The 17,442-nt window shown below is 53.1% G+C and overlaps 2 protein-coding genes across 6 annotated transcripts in view; one reads left to right on the forward strand and one right to left on the reverse strand.

The window, feature by feature from the left end:
- The window catches only part of NAE1 (NEDD8 activating enzyme E1 subunit 1), a 32,518-nt gene extending 24,130 nt beyond the window's left edge, over positions 1-8,388 (reverse strand). For 3 of the 4 annotated variants that reach the window (XM_043599420.1, XM_043599419.1, XM_043599418.1), the window contains exon 1: positions 750-881. In XM_043599420.1, coding sequence (XP_043455355.1) covers positions 750-802 — 53 coding nt within the window. In that variant the 5' untranslated portion in view covers positions 803-881. Of the gene's footprint in view, positions 1-749; positions 882-8,289 lie in introns of those variants that run through there. The other variant, XM_043599421.1, reaches the window with a different exon arrangement.
- Positions 7,805-16,484, forward strand: CA7 (carbonic anhydrase 7). 2 transcript variants are annotated; one of them, XM_043599427.1, is made up of 7 exons: positions 7,805-7,980; positions 10,520-10,717; positions 13,489-13,607; positions 14,304-14,399; positions 14,503-14,565; positions 15,093-15,248; positions 15,708-16,484. In XM_043599427.1, the coding sequence occupies exons 1-7, from the start codon at positions 7,941-7,943 to the stop codon at positions 15,828-15,830; spliced, it is 795 nt and encodes a 264-aa protein (XP_043455362.1). In that variant the 5' UTR covers positions 7,805-7,940; the 3' UTR covers positions 15,831-16,484. The 2 variants fall into 2 exon arrangements, with proteins under 2 accessions (XP_043455362.1, XP_043455361.1); XM_043599426.1 differs by lacking the exon at positions 7,805-7,980 and adding an exon at positions 8,386-8,488.
- The last annotated feature ends 958 nt before the right edge of the window (positions 16,485-17,442 follow it).

The raw sequence follows: 17,442 nt of genomic DNA on the forward strand, positions 1-17,442 counted from the left end.
AAGGCAGAAGAATTAGCCAAGGACCTGCCGGATGGCTTAGACCTGCAGTGTCTATTAAGGTAGCCTGTAGCCACGTTTGGCTACTGAGGACTAAAAATGAGGCTAGTCGGAACTAAGATGTGCTTACAGGTATAAAATGCCAGGTTTCGAAGACAATATGGAAAAAAAAAAAAAGTAAAGTATCCCTAACAAATTTGTATATTGATTAAGTGTTAAAATGGTGTATTTTAGGCATAGTGGGTTTAAATAAACTGTATTTTCCACCTGTTTGTTTTTTTTAATGTGGCTGCTAGCAAATGTGTAATTACATATGCAGCTCACACAATACTGGCATTATATTCCTACTGGACAGCGCTGGCTGTCCCTAACACTCGGCGCCGCTCTCAGCAGACAGGACGGGGTACTCGCGATTCCCCAATTCTGCTAAATGAGGAGTGAGAGCGCAGCGAGGCGGGGCCGGCTGCCGCCCTGGTGACCGGGCCGACGCTGGGACCGCGCACCTCGAACTGCACACCTCGTGGCGGACGGGCGCGCCCCCTGGAGAAGGGGAGTCCCGACCCTCAAAGGGTATCTCAGGGGCCCCCAGTCTGGGAAGCCCCCAGAGCCGGCTCCCCAACGCCAGGACTGCCCGCCCTGGCCTAGAGGGAGGCCTGTAAGAGGCCCGCCCGCGCCGCCCGCTAGCTTAGGCCCGGCCGCGACGTAGAAGAGCCCGCCGGCCGGCCCGCCCGATTCGGTGAGCCCTGGCTCACCTCAGCTGCCGGTCGTACTTCTGCTCCTTGAGCAGCTTCCCCGGTTGCGCCATGGCCGCACCCGCCGCGCGAACAGCCGAGCCCCTACCGAACACCGCCACCACTTCCACGAGTGCGCAGGCGCATTGAGCGCCCCTTCGTCGCCGCTGCCTCCCGCGCGCCGCCCGCAGGGGGCGCCACTACCTTACTGCGCACGCGTCGCCAGTACACCTGGGGCGTATGCGGGCCCAGCCGGAACCCAGAGTAGTGTCTTTTCCCCGAGGCTCCAGCCCTGCTAGGCTGCCAGTCCGTGACTTTGTACGTGCGGTAACTGTGGGGGATTCTGGCTTTGGAATCAGGCAGATTTGGTCTTTAACCACGTACTAGTTGTGAAGTATGTTCTTTACCTCTCAAATCCTCTGTTTGCTCATCTGTGCATTGGGGATAAATGGATCTCCATCACCGGGTCTTAAATGAGATTTTGAATACACAGAGCCAAACTCACAAAAAATCCTGAATGGATAATAACTTTCATTATTATGATCATTATTGTTCACTCATTTCTTCCATCCTCTCCATGCAACAAGCCCACACAAGGGCCTGTTTCAAACCACAAAGTTAGCTGCTCCCAACTGCAGATATAAAGACAAAGAAGTCCGAGATCCTGTTCTTGAGAAGTCCACGGTCTTGAGAAGGGAGAGAGACAATAAATAAGTACTTACAAGACAATGTGGCCCTCCTATAAATCGAGGGAAGCTGGGGTGCTGAAAGGTGCACAGAGGAACTCCACCCACTCCCCCCTCCTCTCTCCAGGAATGTTTCACATGGTGTGGGCAAGGAAGAACTTTTAAAGCAGAAGGAATAGCAGGTGTCATTCTTGGGAGGCAGAGAAGGCATGGCAGGATGGAGGCTTTAAAGGAAATTTGGTGTAGTGGGGAGTTAGACAAAGAGTAGGAAGAGGTCAGGGGAGGCTTGATAGACAGCAGGGGCCAGGTTGTGAGGCCGTGAACATAAAAGCCAGAAGGAATTTAAAGCCCTCTACTTTCCGAAAAGAGCCACTTTTGGGGGGAACAGGATAGCTGCCCTGTGAGGATGGGTGCCGAGGAAGAGGGTTGCTCCAAGAGGAAGAGGGAGAGGAGACTGGAAGCCAATCAAACAGCAGGGAGGAAGGTGAGGATTCTTTCCCCCTCTATCTTCCAGATCCTACAGGCACCTTCAGGTTAATAATTGCCTGAAACAAGCTGAAAATGAGCACAGATCCCCATCCCAACCCACCATGGGATGGTGACAAGGGAGGAGGCACAGTTTGACGGTAATAATGCAGTGATGATAGATGCAATTCCCCTGAGTGCTGTCTCCAGGATCAGTGTGGGGCACACCCTCCTATAACTTCCCAGGCACCCATGGAATACAACTGATGGGAAACAAAGGCATGAGGCTCTCCCAGCTCGTCATGTACTTATGCTGTCACATTTCCTTCTCCAGTTGGACAGGTGAAATATAAGGGATAATAAAATACACCCAGGAATGTGAGAAGCTCAAAAGGCAACAGGTGAGAGTTCACTGCTTAGCTTCTCATGTTCTGTGTAGTCATGGACTGCATGGACTACATCCCCAAATTTGGTAGTAGAAGTCATAATACCTATGAAGAAATGCATGGTTCTGACAAAGTTTCACGTTGGTGGTGTCTGTAAAAGAATACTTCACAGTATTAGTTTCCTACAACTGCTATAACAAAGTACCACAAACTTAGTGGCTTAAAACTACAGAAATGTAGGGACTCCTGGCTGGTTCAGTCATTAGAGCATGTGACCCTTGATCTCGGGGTTGTAAGTTCGAGATCCAAGTTGGGTATATTATTTAAAAATAAAATCTTTAAGAAAAAAAAATCTTAAATTAAAAAAAAAACTACAGAAATGTATAGTCTCACAGTAAAGCTAGAAGTCTGAAATCAAAGTGTGGGCAGTTTGTTCCCTCTGAAGCCTGAAGGAGAAAATCCTTCAGGGCCTTCCTAAGTTCTAGTGGTTGGCTGTCAATCCTCGGCTTACAGCCACAACACTTCAGTCTCCACCTCCATCATCACATGGCATTCTCCTCTCATGTCTCTGTCTGGATCCCTTCCCATAAGGACATCAGTCACACTGGATCAGGGCTCTCCCTAAAATTACCTCATCTTAACCTGATTACATCTGCAAAACCACTATTTCCAAATAATATCACATTCATAGGTGCTGGAAACTTTTTTGGGGGAGGGAGGATGGCCAGCAGTGGGGTGGGGTGGGGAATGACCCAATTCAACCAGTAATAGCATATAAACGTCCTTGTGCTGGATCCATGGAGGTTGACTTGATCAGACACAAACCTTGCCATCTGAGAACTCAGGGCCCACTGATGACTTTTTCCTATTGTGGAGGACAGAGAAACTAGGTCTCAAACTAGGAAACCATGGCCTCATGCATTTAAGCCGTTGGTTTTCAAAGTGTGGTCCTGGACCACCAGAAACAGCAGCACTTTGGAACTCATTAGAAATGCAAATTCTCAGGCCCCATCCCAGACCAGCTGAATCAGAAACTCTGGGATAGGGTAAGGCCCAGGGAATCATTTTAACAAGCGCTCCGGGTGGTTCTGAGGCACACTCAAGTTTGATAACCACTGACCTAGCCCAACTTCCCACTGGACAAACAAGTGGGAAAACTGAGCCCCATAACTACAATAGTACCCCCATTTATCAAGCACTGATACTATATGCCAGGCAGGCCCTTGCCATGCATCACCTCATTTTGTGCTCATCCAAAGCAACAGATATCACCCCATTTCATAGATGACAGCAGAGGCTTGAAGAGGTGAGTAAAATTCCAAAGCCTCACAGATATTAAAAGGTGGTACAAGAATTAGAAACAAACACCCCAACAGATCTCGCCAGACACCAGATCAGGTCGATTATTTTACCCATCTTGGTTTGCCTTAGCTGGGGGAGCCTGGATCCTTGGGTTCCCAAGCAGTCTGGGGCTAGTTCTGCCCTGGAAGAGCTTACAATCCATGAGAAACCAGGCAGAAAGAATAAGTCACAACCCAGGACACCTTCCCAGGCCTCTACCACGATCTCTCCTGTCCTTGCCTATCCTAGCCCTTCTCATCCTGGTGTTCCTTAGCCAATCTCTCGCCTTTCACCCCCACTCCTCCCCGAGGTGTGGGTCTGTAATGTTCACAGTTGTATCTCCCATGCCTGGCCCGGAATGTGGCATTAGTAAGTCTTCGATCAATGCATATCGTGTGAGTGAGTTGGGGAGGAGCAGAGAGAGCAGGAGACACAGAGTCTGGAACAGGCTCCAGGCTCTGAGCTGTCAGCACAGAGCCTGATGAGGGGCTTAAACCCACAAACCGCCAAATCATGACCTGAGCTGCAGTCGGACACTTAATCGACTGAGCCACCCAGGTGCCCCAAAAGAATAAATTTCTGAAACTGCTTCCACCATACTTTCTCACTCTAAAATGTCTTACTGGCAATATGTATATCATCCGATTTGGTAATTCCACGTGTAGCAATCTGTCCCAAGGAAATTATCAGACACACACACACACACACACACACACACACACACACGCACACACGCACACACATACACAAAGATGTATAAATAAGAATGTTCACTGTAGTGCTATTTACAATAGTGAAAACCAGAAATAATCTATACACTAGAGATTATTAAGTGTTGAGCTCTTGAAGGCAGGGAAATGCTTACCATAGGGCATTAGATGAAAAAAAAAAAAGGTCACAAAGCTATATATATGATTCTCATTATCTTTTCAGTACTACTCAGACATACCTAAAAAGCCTGGCAGGATAGTCACTAAAATGTTAATAGTGATGATTCTTAGGTAATAACATAACCAGTGGTTTTAACTTTCTTCTCTGTGTTTTTCTGATTCTTCCAAGTTTCCTACAATGAATAGATGTAATTAGAAATGGGATGTTTGGGGTTCTAAATGTGCCCAGCAAACTAAGGAAAAGGGGCAACAATAGACATTCTAGGGTCCGAGGAGTACATCCTTGATACCAGGAGTCTCACAGACATCATGTCACCTGACCATCCTATTAGCCTTCTAGACTCTCTATTTCTGTTTTGTAGATGAGAAGACAGGTTCAGAGAGGTAAAGTAACTTGCTCCAAGTCACACAGCCAGGTATGCTTGGAGCCATGCATGAGATCATTCCATCTGACTGTATGCACACATAAAAAAATACGTACTTTGAGTGGAAATGTTTTTTAAAAAATATGACAAAGTGTAATTTTGATTTTAGAGTCTCCAGGCCACAGGGATTCTGGCCTGGCCTGTTGGCCCTGTGCATTAGGTACAATGAGAAGTACACTTGACTTTACTTGTTGCTAGGGCATTCGGCAGCTATTGTCTCAACCAATGCTCACAGGGATCCCCATGAGGAAGGCTGGGCAGGGACAATCCCTTCAGTTATCTTGTAGAGCAAAGACATTGTACCTTCCAGAGAGGAAGTGAGATCTGGTCAAGATCACTTGATGAATGAGATATGACTGTGTAAACTGTCCCTGCCCTCCTCCTCCAGCCCTCCATCATAGCCCTCATACCCACTCACCCCCTCCTCATGTTCCCCTTCCCCATCAACAGTGAACCACTAATGCAGTGAGACCAAAGAGTAAATTTTGGGGCAGTGAAATCAATTCATTTGTAAAGACAACACAGAATAGAAATGGGAGGTGCCTGAATGGGGCCCTAGGCTTTCCCAAGTTGACCTGAGTGGGCTGCTGGGGCAACTGGGCTTCACTTGAAAGGGGCAGAGTGCATCGGCTCCTTCACCTACCTGAGTGCCCAGCACTCCAGAACCTGGAGTAAACTGCTGAAGACAGGCTGCAGGAAGGAAACAAACCAGATCAACTTTTGTTTTGTTGTTAAAGAGGTAATAGTTTCTTTCAGAAGGTACAAAGGAGTAAGCAGTGGTGTCCCTCCTACCCCCATTCAGCACCCTCCCCCACCCTCCCTGTCTCCCTGTCTCCTTCCTGGAGGCACTCTCCCAAGCTTTCTTAAGTCCTTCCAGAGAAAGTCTTGCATATATGCAAATGACAATCAAATTTAAAATCCATTTCCTCCCCCTCTCTGTGCTTTTAGACGTGTTGAATAAGGGACTCAACAGCTCTGGATTTTTATCTTTGCTCTGTCACTGTGTTCCCTAACTCTTCCCTAACTCAACTTCTCTAAGCCTTCCTTTCCTCATCTGTAAAACGGGACAAAAATCCACCTACGGTTGCTGTGATTGGATGCAAGCTGTATGAATAATTCCAACTTTATTTTTTTTAATACTATAAATAACTATGGAAAAGGCCTGGGTCACTCTAAAGGAGAAGCAGATCAATAAAGTAGATATATTTGGGCCCCCTCCCCAGGCCCTGAGAGTGTTGTGACTCCCCCGGGAGAAGGGTGGCTGCCTCCTCTGGGATGGAGCAAGCATGTCTTCTTGGTCTGAGGATGACAGTTCTGGCTTAGACCTGGAGCCTTGACAGTGTTGTATTCTCTGTCACACGCTGCCCTTGGGGGCCCCATCCCCTGAATCTCTATCACAAGTCCCCTGCCGCTGCCTGATGGCCATATTTGTAGCAAAAACCCCTTCCAGCTCCTGGGTCAGAGAAAGGTAGCTAGGCAGGCTGGGAAGTCAGTGACTGACGTTGGCCCAGCCAAGGAGTTATCAATTAATCTCTGCAACTCTAGCTTGTGGAACTGAGGTTCAGGGCCTAGAAGAGGGAAACTGAGATAGCCACAGAGATGCAGGGGAGCCAGCAGACAAGATGGCAGACTCCTTCCCAAGGTCAGCCAAGAGCAGGGCCTGAAATAGTCTCTCTGGTCAAGGTCAAATGGCCCTTCACCTCCTGTTGGGTACAGGACCCTGGGTGGGATCATTGGTCTGTCCTTCCGTCCACCCATCTGTGTGTCTTCCCAAAACTGCCTGCTGAGGCCTAGTCAGAGACAAGACCTATCCTTGGCACAAGGCCACATCCTAGGATGAATCAGATTGGGCCGCCTGAAGCCAGTGGGTGGAAGACAGAGGAGGGCACAGCAAGGATCAAGGCTTGTGGGCGGGAAAATGTTGGGCCAAGGCAGGCAGTGAGATTGAGTGCAGGGTGGAGGGCCTGAGCTCCCAGTTGGTGTGCCAAAGGTCATGAGGAGGCAAGGAGAGGAAGGACAAATAGCAGGTTGTAGAGGGACAGGCAAAGAGTCCTGGAGGGAAGGAGGAAGCAATGGAGAGAATAAGAGGGTGGGAACCTCAGTCTTGGTTCTATGAGGGAGCCAGCTCTTGTCTGTCTGTCCTCATGCCCGCGGGTTGATGCTACTTCCTTCCCATTCTCCCTTTGAGGCTCTGGTTCCACCAGGGCCAGGGGTTTGGATTGCCAGTCCTGTCCCTTCTCCTACCCAAAGCTCCTAGATCCCCATAACCACAGGACCCCTGCCCCAGCACCAAAGGGAAGTGGTAAAGAGCAAAGTCTGGAGTGAGACAAACTGGGAGTGAATCCCTTGCACGCTGTGCAGGTCATTTTACCTCTCTAGGCCTCAGCCCTCTCTCTGTGAAAGAGGGCCCATGGAAGTACCACTCAATGTCGTAGGGTAGATACGAGAGGTAGATGACAGAAAGCTTGGCCTGGCGCCTGCCCTAGTGTCTGGCAAACAGGGGAAGCTCCACTTCTGGTGACTTGATGGTCAAGGCACTTTGCATATTAGAAGGGACTTTCTAATCCCAGAGGACTCAGGGCCCAGAGTCCAGGTCCCTGGGAATTGGATTTACGGCTCAGGGACAAGCCCACCGATGGGGTGGGATGTGGGGAAACCTGGGCAGTCCTCAGCACAGGACGGTCCGGAGCCCGTACACGTGAAAAGGGAGAGTCGTCCAGCCAGGGAGGGGGGATGGGGAGTAGGGAGAGAGGTTTACGTCCCCTGACCCCCTCCCCCCATCTCGACTCACCTCTGGGGTTCAACTGGCCAGCGGGCGGGCGGGCGGGGGCGGGGCACCGCCGGCCTCTTTCGCCCTGCCGGGGGTTGGGGGGGCGGGTCCCCCGGGAACTGCTCCTCCCGCGCGCCGCAGCTTTAAGAGGCTGCTCGGCGGTAGCGAGCGGGGCTGGAGCCGCAGCCAGAGCCAGCGGAACTGAGAGGAAGGAGCAGGCAGGTGCACGGCTGCGGGGACGACAGCGGCATGACCGGCCACCACGGCTGGGGCTACGGCCAGAACGACGGTAGGCGCAGACCCTGGCCAGCCCCGACCCGCTGGATCTAACCCACGAGCCCAGCCCGATTTCCCGGACTTCAAGCCCCCCACCGTCAGGGAGGAACCGGGACCCCCCTGTGGCCCAGCCCCCCGAATCCAGCCCACCCGCCCGGCGCAAGCTCTGGCTCCCCCTACTCCTGGCCCAAAGTCCGCGCTGCGACCCGGCCTGCCCCGCCGCCGGCTAGCCACCCCCTGGCTGAGCGCGCGTCCTGCCGCCTCCTCCGCGCAGCCCCTGACTGCTGTGCTCGCCCGGACCTGGGCCCCAACACTCACTCACCCGCCGCAGGCACAGGGGGCGGAGGTGGCCCTGGGCAGCTGGGGGCGGTCCGGGCGGAGCGCTGTGCGCGGGTGTCTATGGCGGGGAGCGCGCACGGCGTGTGTGGCGGGACCTCCCGGGAGCCGGGCTCTGCTGGACAAGGGCGCGATGTCCCCGGGAGAGTTTCCCCGGGGAAGTGTCCGGGCTCTCCTGCTGGCAGGTACGTGCGGGAAGGGGGCATTTGTGGGCGCGCGCGTGTGTCTAGGTATCTACATCGAGCAGAGTGTCTGAGCACGTCCTGGTGTGAAGCGTGGGAGCCCGTGGCCCACACGAGCCTCCTGGTTTGATTGGGAAAATAGCACCCGATCCTGCCTCAGTTTCCTTAGGATGCATAGGAAGGGAAAAGAGGCAGAGGGAGAGCCAGATGGCTTGAATGTGAGTCTGGGACAGGTCAGTTACCCTTCGGGCTATTTCTTACCAAGGGGGTATAGGGGTGTGGGGTAAGCGTTTCCCCCTTTCCCTCTGGTGAACAGCGAGGACTCAAAACCTACCCTGCCAGGAGAAAATGCTAGGCAGGGCAGGTGGATGTGGGGAGAAAGGAAGGTGCTGGTGACAGGAACACTCCTCGCCTTCCCTGTCTGGAGAGAGACAGTCACTCTTTGTGGGAGGATGGGGGTCCTGGGCTAATTGGGAGGAGGTTGGGAGGGGGTTGGGAGGTTGCAGTGGGTCAGAAGGAGTTAGGGAGGGGCTGTTGTGTGTCTGGCTCCCTCTGGGATCCAAGGACACAAGAGCATATTTTGGAGGGGAGACCCCCAGAGCTGGGCATGCAAAAGCTAGAGACATTCAGAAAAAGGCAACAGAGACCAGCAAAGTGGGAGAGAGAGGCAGAGAAGGGGCAGGTTGACAGAACCCATAGATCATCTTCCTTCCAGCACCCGCTTTGAGACAGTTTCTGGGTGTTTCCTCCAGAGTCAGAGTCCCCTGACTGTATCCATCTGCTAGTCTTGCCCACCAGCTCTGGGCACCCAGTATCCTATAGGGCCTGCCCCATGGGCCTACCACCCTCAGGCCACTGCCCCTCGTCCAGCCAGACCTGGGTCATTCAGGTTAGGGACAATGAAAGAGGGAAGGACAGAGAATAGAGGTGCCGGCATGCGGCATGCTCACAGGACTTCAAAAATAACCCAGTGGGTCTGGGCCACGATTCTGAGTCATCCATTGGGGACACAGCTCTGTCGGCACCTGCTGCTGTTTTCTCAGGAAAACTTAAGAAGCCAAAAACGGGGAGAAGCACCAGCCGGCAATAGCTCTAAAAATAGGTTGCATCTCAGGATGTTCCCCAGGGAGATGCCGAGCCTCTAGGCTGCAGATGGAGCCTCTGGGAGGCAGGTGGTGGGCGCTCGTGGGTGTGCACGCAGGTGTATGTGTATGTGCTTGCACGAGCACGTATTTTGCTGTAGTCTTTTATTGCAGACCTGGGTTTGCAACAGGGAGTGTTTGTGTGTGACGGTGTATATGCGTGTGTCAGGTGTAGGTGGCAGCGCTGTGTGTGTTTATACACACGTATGTTGCTGGCCCTGGCCACTCTGGGCCCGATGAACCCAGGTCACTGTGCATATACGTATGTACCCATGAAAATCTCTATAGTCTGTAGGCACGTGCCAGACATGCACGTGCTGTGTGTTTATATCGGTACCGAAGTGTGTGTGCGAAGTGTGGGTGAATTGCCCTCAGTTCTTTCATCTATGAAATGGGGATCATGCTGGTATCTGCTTCACAATGTGATTGTGAGGAACGAACACATGTCTCAGAGGCAAGGCTAGGTCGATGTTAGCTTATGTTATTATTTTCACAAACACCAACACGAACATGCTCAAGGTGCAGGAAGAGGCCAGATACGTGGTACGGTCAGGTCAGGGACTTCAGATGCCTGGGGCCCTCTGTGAGCACTATTGGGAATTGGGGAGGAGTCACTGCCTAGAACCGCCCCTTGGCTTGTGACTATATTGGCTCGCTTCCATAAATTACCTTACGGGGCCTCTTATCAGCTCTGGGAGATGAGTTTTAGTAAGGCCATTTTGCAGACAAGGAAATGGAGGCGGAGAGGGGAAGTGGCAGAGCTGGGACTAGAGCCCCAAAGTAGGGGCTAACCTCTGAAGGGATACCAGGGAGACCGTCCCCCACAGGTGTCCTCAGCCCATGGCCCAGAGATCCAGGCTAGCCTGAGTCCTTGCCCTCTCCCCATCTGCAGGCCCCTCACAGTGGCACAAGCTGTATCCCATTGCCCAGGGAGACCGCCAGTCACCAATCAACATCGTGTCCAGCCAGGCTGTGTACTCGCCCAGCCTGAAGCCACTGGAGCTTTCCTACGAGGCCTGCATATCCCTCAGCATCACCAACAATGGCCACTCTGTCCAAGTGGACTTCAATGACAGCGACGACCGAACTGGTGAGTGGCCCTTGGCGGAGGCTGGCCCCCTCCCCCTGGGCTCCTCACCCTGTGTTGGACAGGCTCAGGAAGGCTGGCGTGCTGTGGCGGGGAAGGAAGGCTCCACCTCTCACCAGCTCTGAAGGCTTGGGCTGAGCCTCAGTCAGCTTATGCACAAAACGGGATGCTCTTTTCCTCTCTAGGGTCATAGGGAGGAAAAATGAAAAACGGAAGTGATGTTTGTAGTGCTGGCATATAGCAAATGCGCAAGAAATGTGAATTCCCTTCCTTCTCTTCCATTTACTGCTTTAGGTCAGGTTTGTTTTCACTCTGGGCCCTGTGAGTCACCTGCTGTGTGGCCTAAGGCCAAACCCTCCTCCCTGTGTGATCTGGCCAAGCCCAGCAGAGACAGAAATGAGCTAATGTGTTCTGTGTGCCAGGCCCTTTGCTAAGGTCTTAGGCAGTTCTTTTATTCTCTCAAGAACCCACCTCTAAAACGGGCAAATAGAGACTCAATGGGGAGTTTGCCCCATTGCTGGGGAGTTCCAAACAAGCCTGGTCCAACTCCAAAGGTCTTCTCTCCAACTCACCCACGAGCTCAAGATTCCAACCAGCCTGCACCAGAGAGCGGCCAGCGGGAACGTATGGCATCTCTTTACCCTGGGATGAGAGTCCAGGTTCTTTCCTAATCAATTCCTAGGTGGAGGCCTCAGGAGTGCTCCTCAGTGAAGAGATTTTATCCTTATAAACAGACCTGTGAACGGTAGAGTGGGGCAAGGAGGGAACCTGCTAGAGTTTTTTGTGTAAGGGAGTAACTGGTACTCTGCCTCTCCGTCTCCACCTCTCATCCTGCATACAATGAAAGCACACAAAGGAAATTAAGTTTCAAGTAAAAAATCAAAAAGCAGAGAAGAGGAAGGAAACCACAGAGGAGTGATCTTAGTTGCTTAGCCCTGAGTTCCCTGGTAGGTTAGGAAAAAAGCTATAGTTCTTGTTGTAGAGGGGAGGAAATCCAGCGGATTCTCAGAAGAAAGACATTTCCTGGAACGGAATTTTTAGAAAAGCATCTCACCCAGAGCTTTGGGGCTCTTGATGACCCTAAATGACAGTTTGTGATGGAGCAGTTTTCATATGACTGTACCTCCTAACAGCTTGCAGAGGGCATTAAGGGTTCAATTCAGACATCTGTAGCTTCGTGAAGGCCACCGTTGTTGGGAAGGGAGAAAGGAAGCCAAGGGGGCATGCCTCTGGACCAGTGATCCAGCGGCTTACTTTCAGGCCTGGATGGAGCTCCCTCCCTACCAGAATACCCAGGCCTGAGGGGACAGGGAACCAGCAGAAAGAGAGTAGGCTTGGGAGTGAGACATTTGGGGCTCTGCCACTCACCAGCTGTGTGACTTTGGGCAGGACACCTGCTTTTCCAAGTCTCAGTCATACATCTGTCCAATAAGGGATAACAATGTGTTCCTCTCAAGGACACTATGGGGGTTGATGCCAGCAGAGTGCTGAACACATGGTGAGTGCACAGTGAACAGTAGTGTGTTCTGTAGTTAGGACAGGGAGAGGAGGAGAAGGGAGCCAAGCTCAAGGGGTTTACTCCCCGAGAGGCCACACTGCAGCATCCCAGGTGGGGCATGCTCAGAGGGGTGGGCCCCCACAGGTCATATCAGACCCTGCTGCTCCTGCCTCTCCCGGACGGAGCAGCCTGATTGGGCCCCTGCCACAGCCATACCCCCACCTCCCGCCCCAGACTTCTTTTGTCCACCAGCCAGCAATGCTTATGGACAGGCCCTGCTTCTCAGATAGGGCAAGGTAGCAAAGAATGGCCTTTGGACTGTTCAGTCATCCTCCTCCTCACAGGGCCCCCAGGGGACAAGGCCCTGCCCTGGTCACCCATCCTGGAGGGGCCTAGTAGAACTCTGAGCCTGGGGCAGTCACCTGATCCAGCGACTCACATTCAAGCCTAGCTGGGGCTGGGGCTCCCTCGACTGCCTGATCCCTTTCACCTGGAAATTCAATCAGTCCCAGGAGGCCTTGTGCCTGGCTCTAGCTCACCAGGTATCAGGGTGAGAAAGTCACAAAACCAGCACAAGTAGGGACCTCCAAAGAGACCACAGGGAATGGCCCGGGCCCGGCCATTAGAGTGGGAACCGTCAGGAGCTGGCCTTTGGACAACACCAGGTCCTGGGAAGGCTAAAGGTTCTAGGGAGACAGTGTGGCCTGATGATTAGGGGATTGGGCTCTGGACTTATGAAGGAGATACAGGCTTATATCCTAACTCAGTGCCTTGCTGAATGATCTTGACAAAATGCCTTGCCCTCTCTGTGCCTCATTTTCCTCCAATGTAAGATAGAGAAAAACACAAAGTTCTGTCTCTTATGACTTCTATAAGGCTTCTAGAAGGATTAAACAAAAGAAGCCCCCCAATCTAACCCTGGGTCCAGGGTCCAGGGGATCCAGACACGAAAGGCCTATTGTTAGCGATAACGGGAGCTTGGGAGACAAGGGCCCAGCTTCTGTGCACAAGTGGGCAGAAACGGGGAGGGTGGCCAATTGGAGTGGTGCACTCTGTCACTACCGGACTCCTCTTCCACCTGCAGGCTGCTGGATTCCTGCCCTGGCCCCGCAAAGGGCCCACGGCACTGGGTGAAGACTGACCCGAGCCCACTTAGCCCAACAAATTTTCCAAGTGAAAACTTTATCCCTCTCCTGGGCACTGGCCTGGTCCTGGCACTACCAGCTGCCGGGCCGTGTGGACTCTCTCACATAAATTACTACACTTCTTCTTGCAGTGGTGACTGGGGGGCCCTTGGACGGGCCATACCGACTCAAACAGTTCCATTTCCACTGGGGCAAGAAACACAGTGTGGGCTCAGAGCACACGGTGGATGGCAAGTCGTTCCCCAGCGAGGTAAAGGCCCTCTACCTGAGCCCTCCCTTTATTATTTGGAGAAGGCCAGGATGGTCATGCGCCTGGTGTGGGGGTCGAGAGAGGGTGAGGAGGAACAGCCAGAGGTTTGGGAGAGACCACCCCTAGCACAGGGTATTCCACCAGAACTCTGCCCCCTGGTCCGTGACTCAAGAAGCAGTTTTCTGAAGGACAAGTCCAGTCCTACCACACCCTGCTGACAACCCTTCAAGGACTGAGCCTGGTGTTCAAGGCCCTGCAGAAAGTGGCTTTATCTGGCCTCATCTTTTCCTGACCTTCCCCCACATTGACCAGCATGTGAAGAATCTCCTGTCCATACCTGGCTCTCTCAAACCTCCCAGGCTTTTTGCCTATGCTGTTCTCTCTACCTGGGGTATCTTTCCCCAGGGTTCTGTCTGATAACCCCTTACTTATTCTTTGGACTCAGCTGCAGGCACCATCTTCTCGCATGGATGGCCATTACCTATTTCGCAGTTCACCCAGGGCAGGACCTGAGCCAGATTTCTCTTTGGGTCACCTGGGGCTCAGGAAAGGGTTGGGCCCAGAGCAGTATGGATGTTATCTGTGGCCCCTGGGGGCTTCCTACCCCTCTTGCAGAGGGAAGCCCGGCTTTGAGCTCCCACGGCCCCTCGGAGGCGCTAAGCACTGGCCTCGCCTGGCCTGTTGTTGCCCCTATAGCTGCACCTCGTTCACTGGAACGCCAAGAAGTATAGCACCTTTGGGGAGGCAGCCTCAGCGCCCGATGGCCTGGCTGTGGTCGGTGTCTTCTTGGAGGTAAGGGGTGGTTATCAGGGCCAAGAGGGGCACGGGGAGGCCAGCATCGCCCCTAGTTCCAGACATGCTGGGTGCTGGGCTCACACTACCCTTTCCCTGACAGACAGGGGATGAGCACCCCAGCATGAACCGTCTGACAGACGCGCTCTACATGGTTCGGTTTAAGGTGAGACCAGGGGTCCATGGTCTTGACCCAGAGCAGCCTGGTGGGAGGAAGAGGCTGGAGCACAGAGTGGGCCCATCCACTGCAGCCTGACAGCAAACTCTCGCTGAGATGAAGAGTACAGGTTAGCAGCTGCAGTGCCCTGCAAATGACTCCTCTTCATTGGAGTCAGTGGCCTCGCTCAGTGCCCAGGTGACAACCTGGTTGGTATAGGATTGATAAGATGGCTTGTTGTGTTAAGGGGCATCCTACAGCCAGCTCCACTAAGGGTAGTTGAAGGAAAAGGCAGAGAGAGAACATGGTGCCCAGAGAGCCCTAGGCACCACAGCTTTTACATACCAGCAAACACGTGGACAGGGCCGGGTCCAGGGTGGGGGGTGGCATCTGGTATCACAGACCTATGCCCACAATTTGCATCATTGGGCCAAGGAGAAGACTAAATCTTGCCGACAGGAAAGAGTGGGGAGGATGCTGGTCTGGTCCCGGCGGCGGGTCTATGCTGATTCCTGGGTTTGCCTGCTCTGCCCCAGGGAACCAAGGCCCAATTCAGCTGCTTCAACCCCAAGTGCCTCCTGCCTGCCAGCCGGCACTACTGGACCTACCCGGGCTCCCTGACAACGCCCCCGCTGAGTGAGAGTGTCACCTGGATCGTGCTCCGTGAACCTATCAGCATCTCTGAGAGGCAGGTGAGTTCTCCCAGAGTACCAATCGGAGGGCTGGGGCACTCTCAACCAGCAAGCTACAGCTTATAGTCCCACCATCAAGTCTCCCATCTTTTGCTAATAAACATTTAGATTCTTGTTTGGGAGTTCGCTTGATTATTAGTCATTAGGACCTCACCACAGGCTGAGAGGGGAGACCCCTGCATCCTGGGACCACCCTTGCTGTGTTAGAATCTGAATCCTGCATTTGTTGACAAGTCTTAGCTACATGGAGTTGGAACTAGAGCCAGGTGGAGCAGGGTCCAGGTTCAAAGGCCCTTTTGTGGGTAACTGACATCAGGATCCCAAAGAAAGAGAACGAGTGGGTAGCAAGAGGAGAGAGGGGTAGAGCTGGCTGGCAAGGTATGTCAGATGATGTGTCAGGGATCAAAGAGAACGACAGCACCCCTGCTCTGCCCTGAGTATCTCTTCTGTCTTCTCAAGATGGAGAAGTTCCGGAGCCTGCTTTTCACCTCAGAGGATGATGAGAGGATTCACATGGTAAACAACTTCCGGCCGCCACAGCCACTGAAGGGCCGTGTGGTCAAGGCCTCTTTCCAGGCCTGAGCCGCCTACCTGCCCAGCTGGCCACTAAAGCACCATTTTCCCAAGGGCTTCCACGTCAGCAGACACCAAACCATCTGAGGCTCCCTGCCTGGGGGTGCTGTGGACCCCCCTCCCATTCAGCTGGCTTGCTCCTTGGCCACCCTGGAGGATTCTTAATGGGACCCTCAAGTCAAGGGACACCCTTCGGCTGGGGACAGGAAGGACAGGAGCTGAGCATGGTCCAAGCCTGAGGCTGCCTCTGCTCTCCAAGACCCAAAGGTCCCTGGGAATCTCCTCCCGTCTTCCCCACTGGCAGTGACAGCAGCCCCACCCTGAGCTCACACTGTGATGGACGAGACCGAGCTCCCTGGGGCAGGCAGCTGACATTTCCAGAAAGACTCAAGCAATAATTAGAGGTGGGCAGAGCTGCCCTCTCGGCGTTACCTCTTCTGCAGGCCTCCGCCATGCACGAACCTCACTGCCGGGCCATTAAAATCAGCACCCAGCCTGCTGGAGATGACATGGCCTTTTCCCTCCAGCCACCTGCTGCCATGGGCAGACACTGGCTATGGCTTAGGTAGTTTCTTCCCTCATCCCCTCCCAGCCACCAAAGCCACCTACATGACAATCCATCCATGCAATGATTAATAAACTCATTTATTCCTGCAACAAATACCCACTGAGTACCTGTGCTATGTCAAGTACTGTTGTAGACATTGGGAGGAATTGATGGTGATAAGTCAAGCACAGTATGTGGGGAGGGACATCAGTATGAGCAGGTGAGGGTTATATAGAGGGCCAGAAAAGGGGGGGGGGTACCTCATCTGGTGAAGAAATTAAATTCCAGCCAGTATTCCAAGGCAGATATAAAGGATCAGTAAGTTGGAAGCCAAGGGGAGAGTAGGTGTGCAAACTCAAAGATGAAAGAGAGCCCAGAGTGTAAAACTGAAAAGGACCGGGGGGGCTGGAGGCCTGGGGGAGAGCCTGGGCCCCTCCCAAGGCTAATGGGAGTCATAAAGAGTCTTGGGTATAGGCTGGGAAGAGCCAGAAGGGCAAAGGGGGAAGATCCCTGAAGAGTGTAGATGAGCAGGCAGAAGTAGCAGCAGGGAGAAGGTGGTGGCCAGTAGCCAGGAAAGAGGAGACGGGGTGGTAGAGGTGGGGAGCGGTGGGACTGGATGAGACAAGTTTAGGAGGTAAAGCACAAAGACAGGGTTTGGCTATCAGAGAGGAAGAGGGGGTCCAAGGGCAGGACCTCCACATGGGCTGGGGAGCCTGGGCAGGAGCTGACCAGGGTGGACATAGGATTCACAGGGCCCTAGCTGAGGAATGCTAGGAACTGGTGTGATGTTGGGGTGTTAGCCAGGAGAGAGGTAGAGAGTCAGGCTGCTTTGAAATGTCCTAAGGTGCTGGAGGGGAGGGGGCCCAGGATGGCCAGAGGAGGAACACTACGAACCCCTGAGGAGGAGCTGCTGAGAGGTAGGAGAAAAGTCACAGAGTAGGGCCCAACACATCTAGGGGAAAGGGACATGCTGGGGACTGCTGAGGAGTCTGAGGCAGGGCTGGGGTGAGGATGAGGCTAGGGAGCAAAATTAAAGAGGTATGCACCCTCAGGCTCAATCCTGCATTTATAAGA

Source organism: Prionailurus bengalensis, chromosome E2 (genome assembly GCF_016509475.1).
Source record: "Prionailurus bengalensis isolate Pbe53 chromosome E2, Fcat_Pben_1.1_paternal_pri, whole genome shotgun sequence".
Classification (NCBI taxonomy): domain Eukaryota; kingdom Metazoa; phylum Chordata; class Mammalia; order Carnivora; family Felidae; genus Prionailurus; species Prionailurus bengalensis.

What these genes read in the sequence shown, in the direction of transcription:
- CA7 (XM_043599426.1), top strand. Translation starts at nt 8,437, where the DNA reads ATGTCCCCGGGAGAGTTTCCCCGGGGAAGTGTCCGGGCTCTCCTGCTG. An exon ending in TGGTCGGTGTCTTCTTGGAG is followed by an intron (nt 14,400 to 14,502) that starts GTAAGGGGTGGT and finishes TTTCCCTGACAG; the next exon opens with ACAGGGGATGAGCACCCCAG. An exon ending in TCTACATGGTTCGGTTTAAG is followed by an intron (nt 14,566 to 15,092) that starts GTGAGACCAGGG and finishes GCTCTGCCCCAG; the next exon opens with GGAACCAAGGCCCAATTCAG.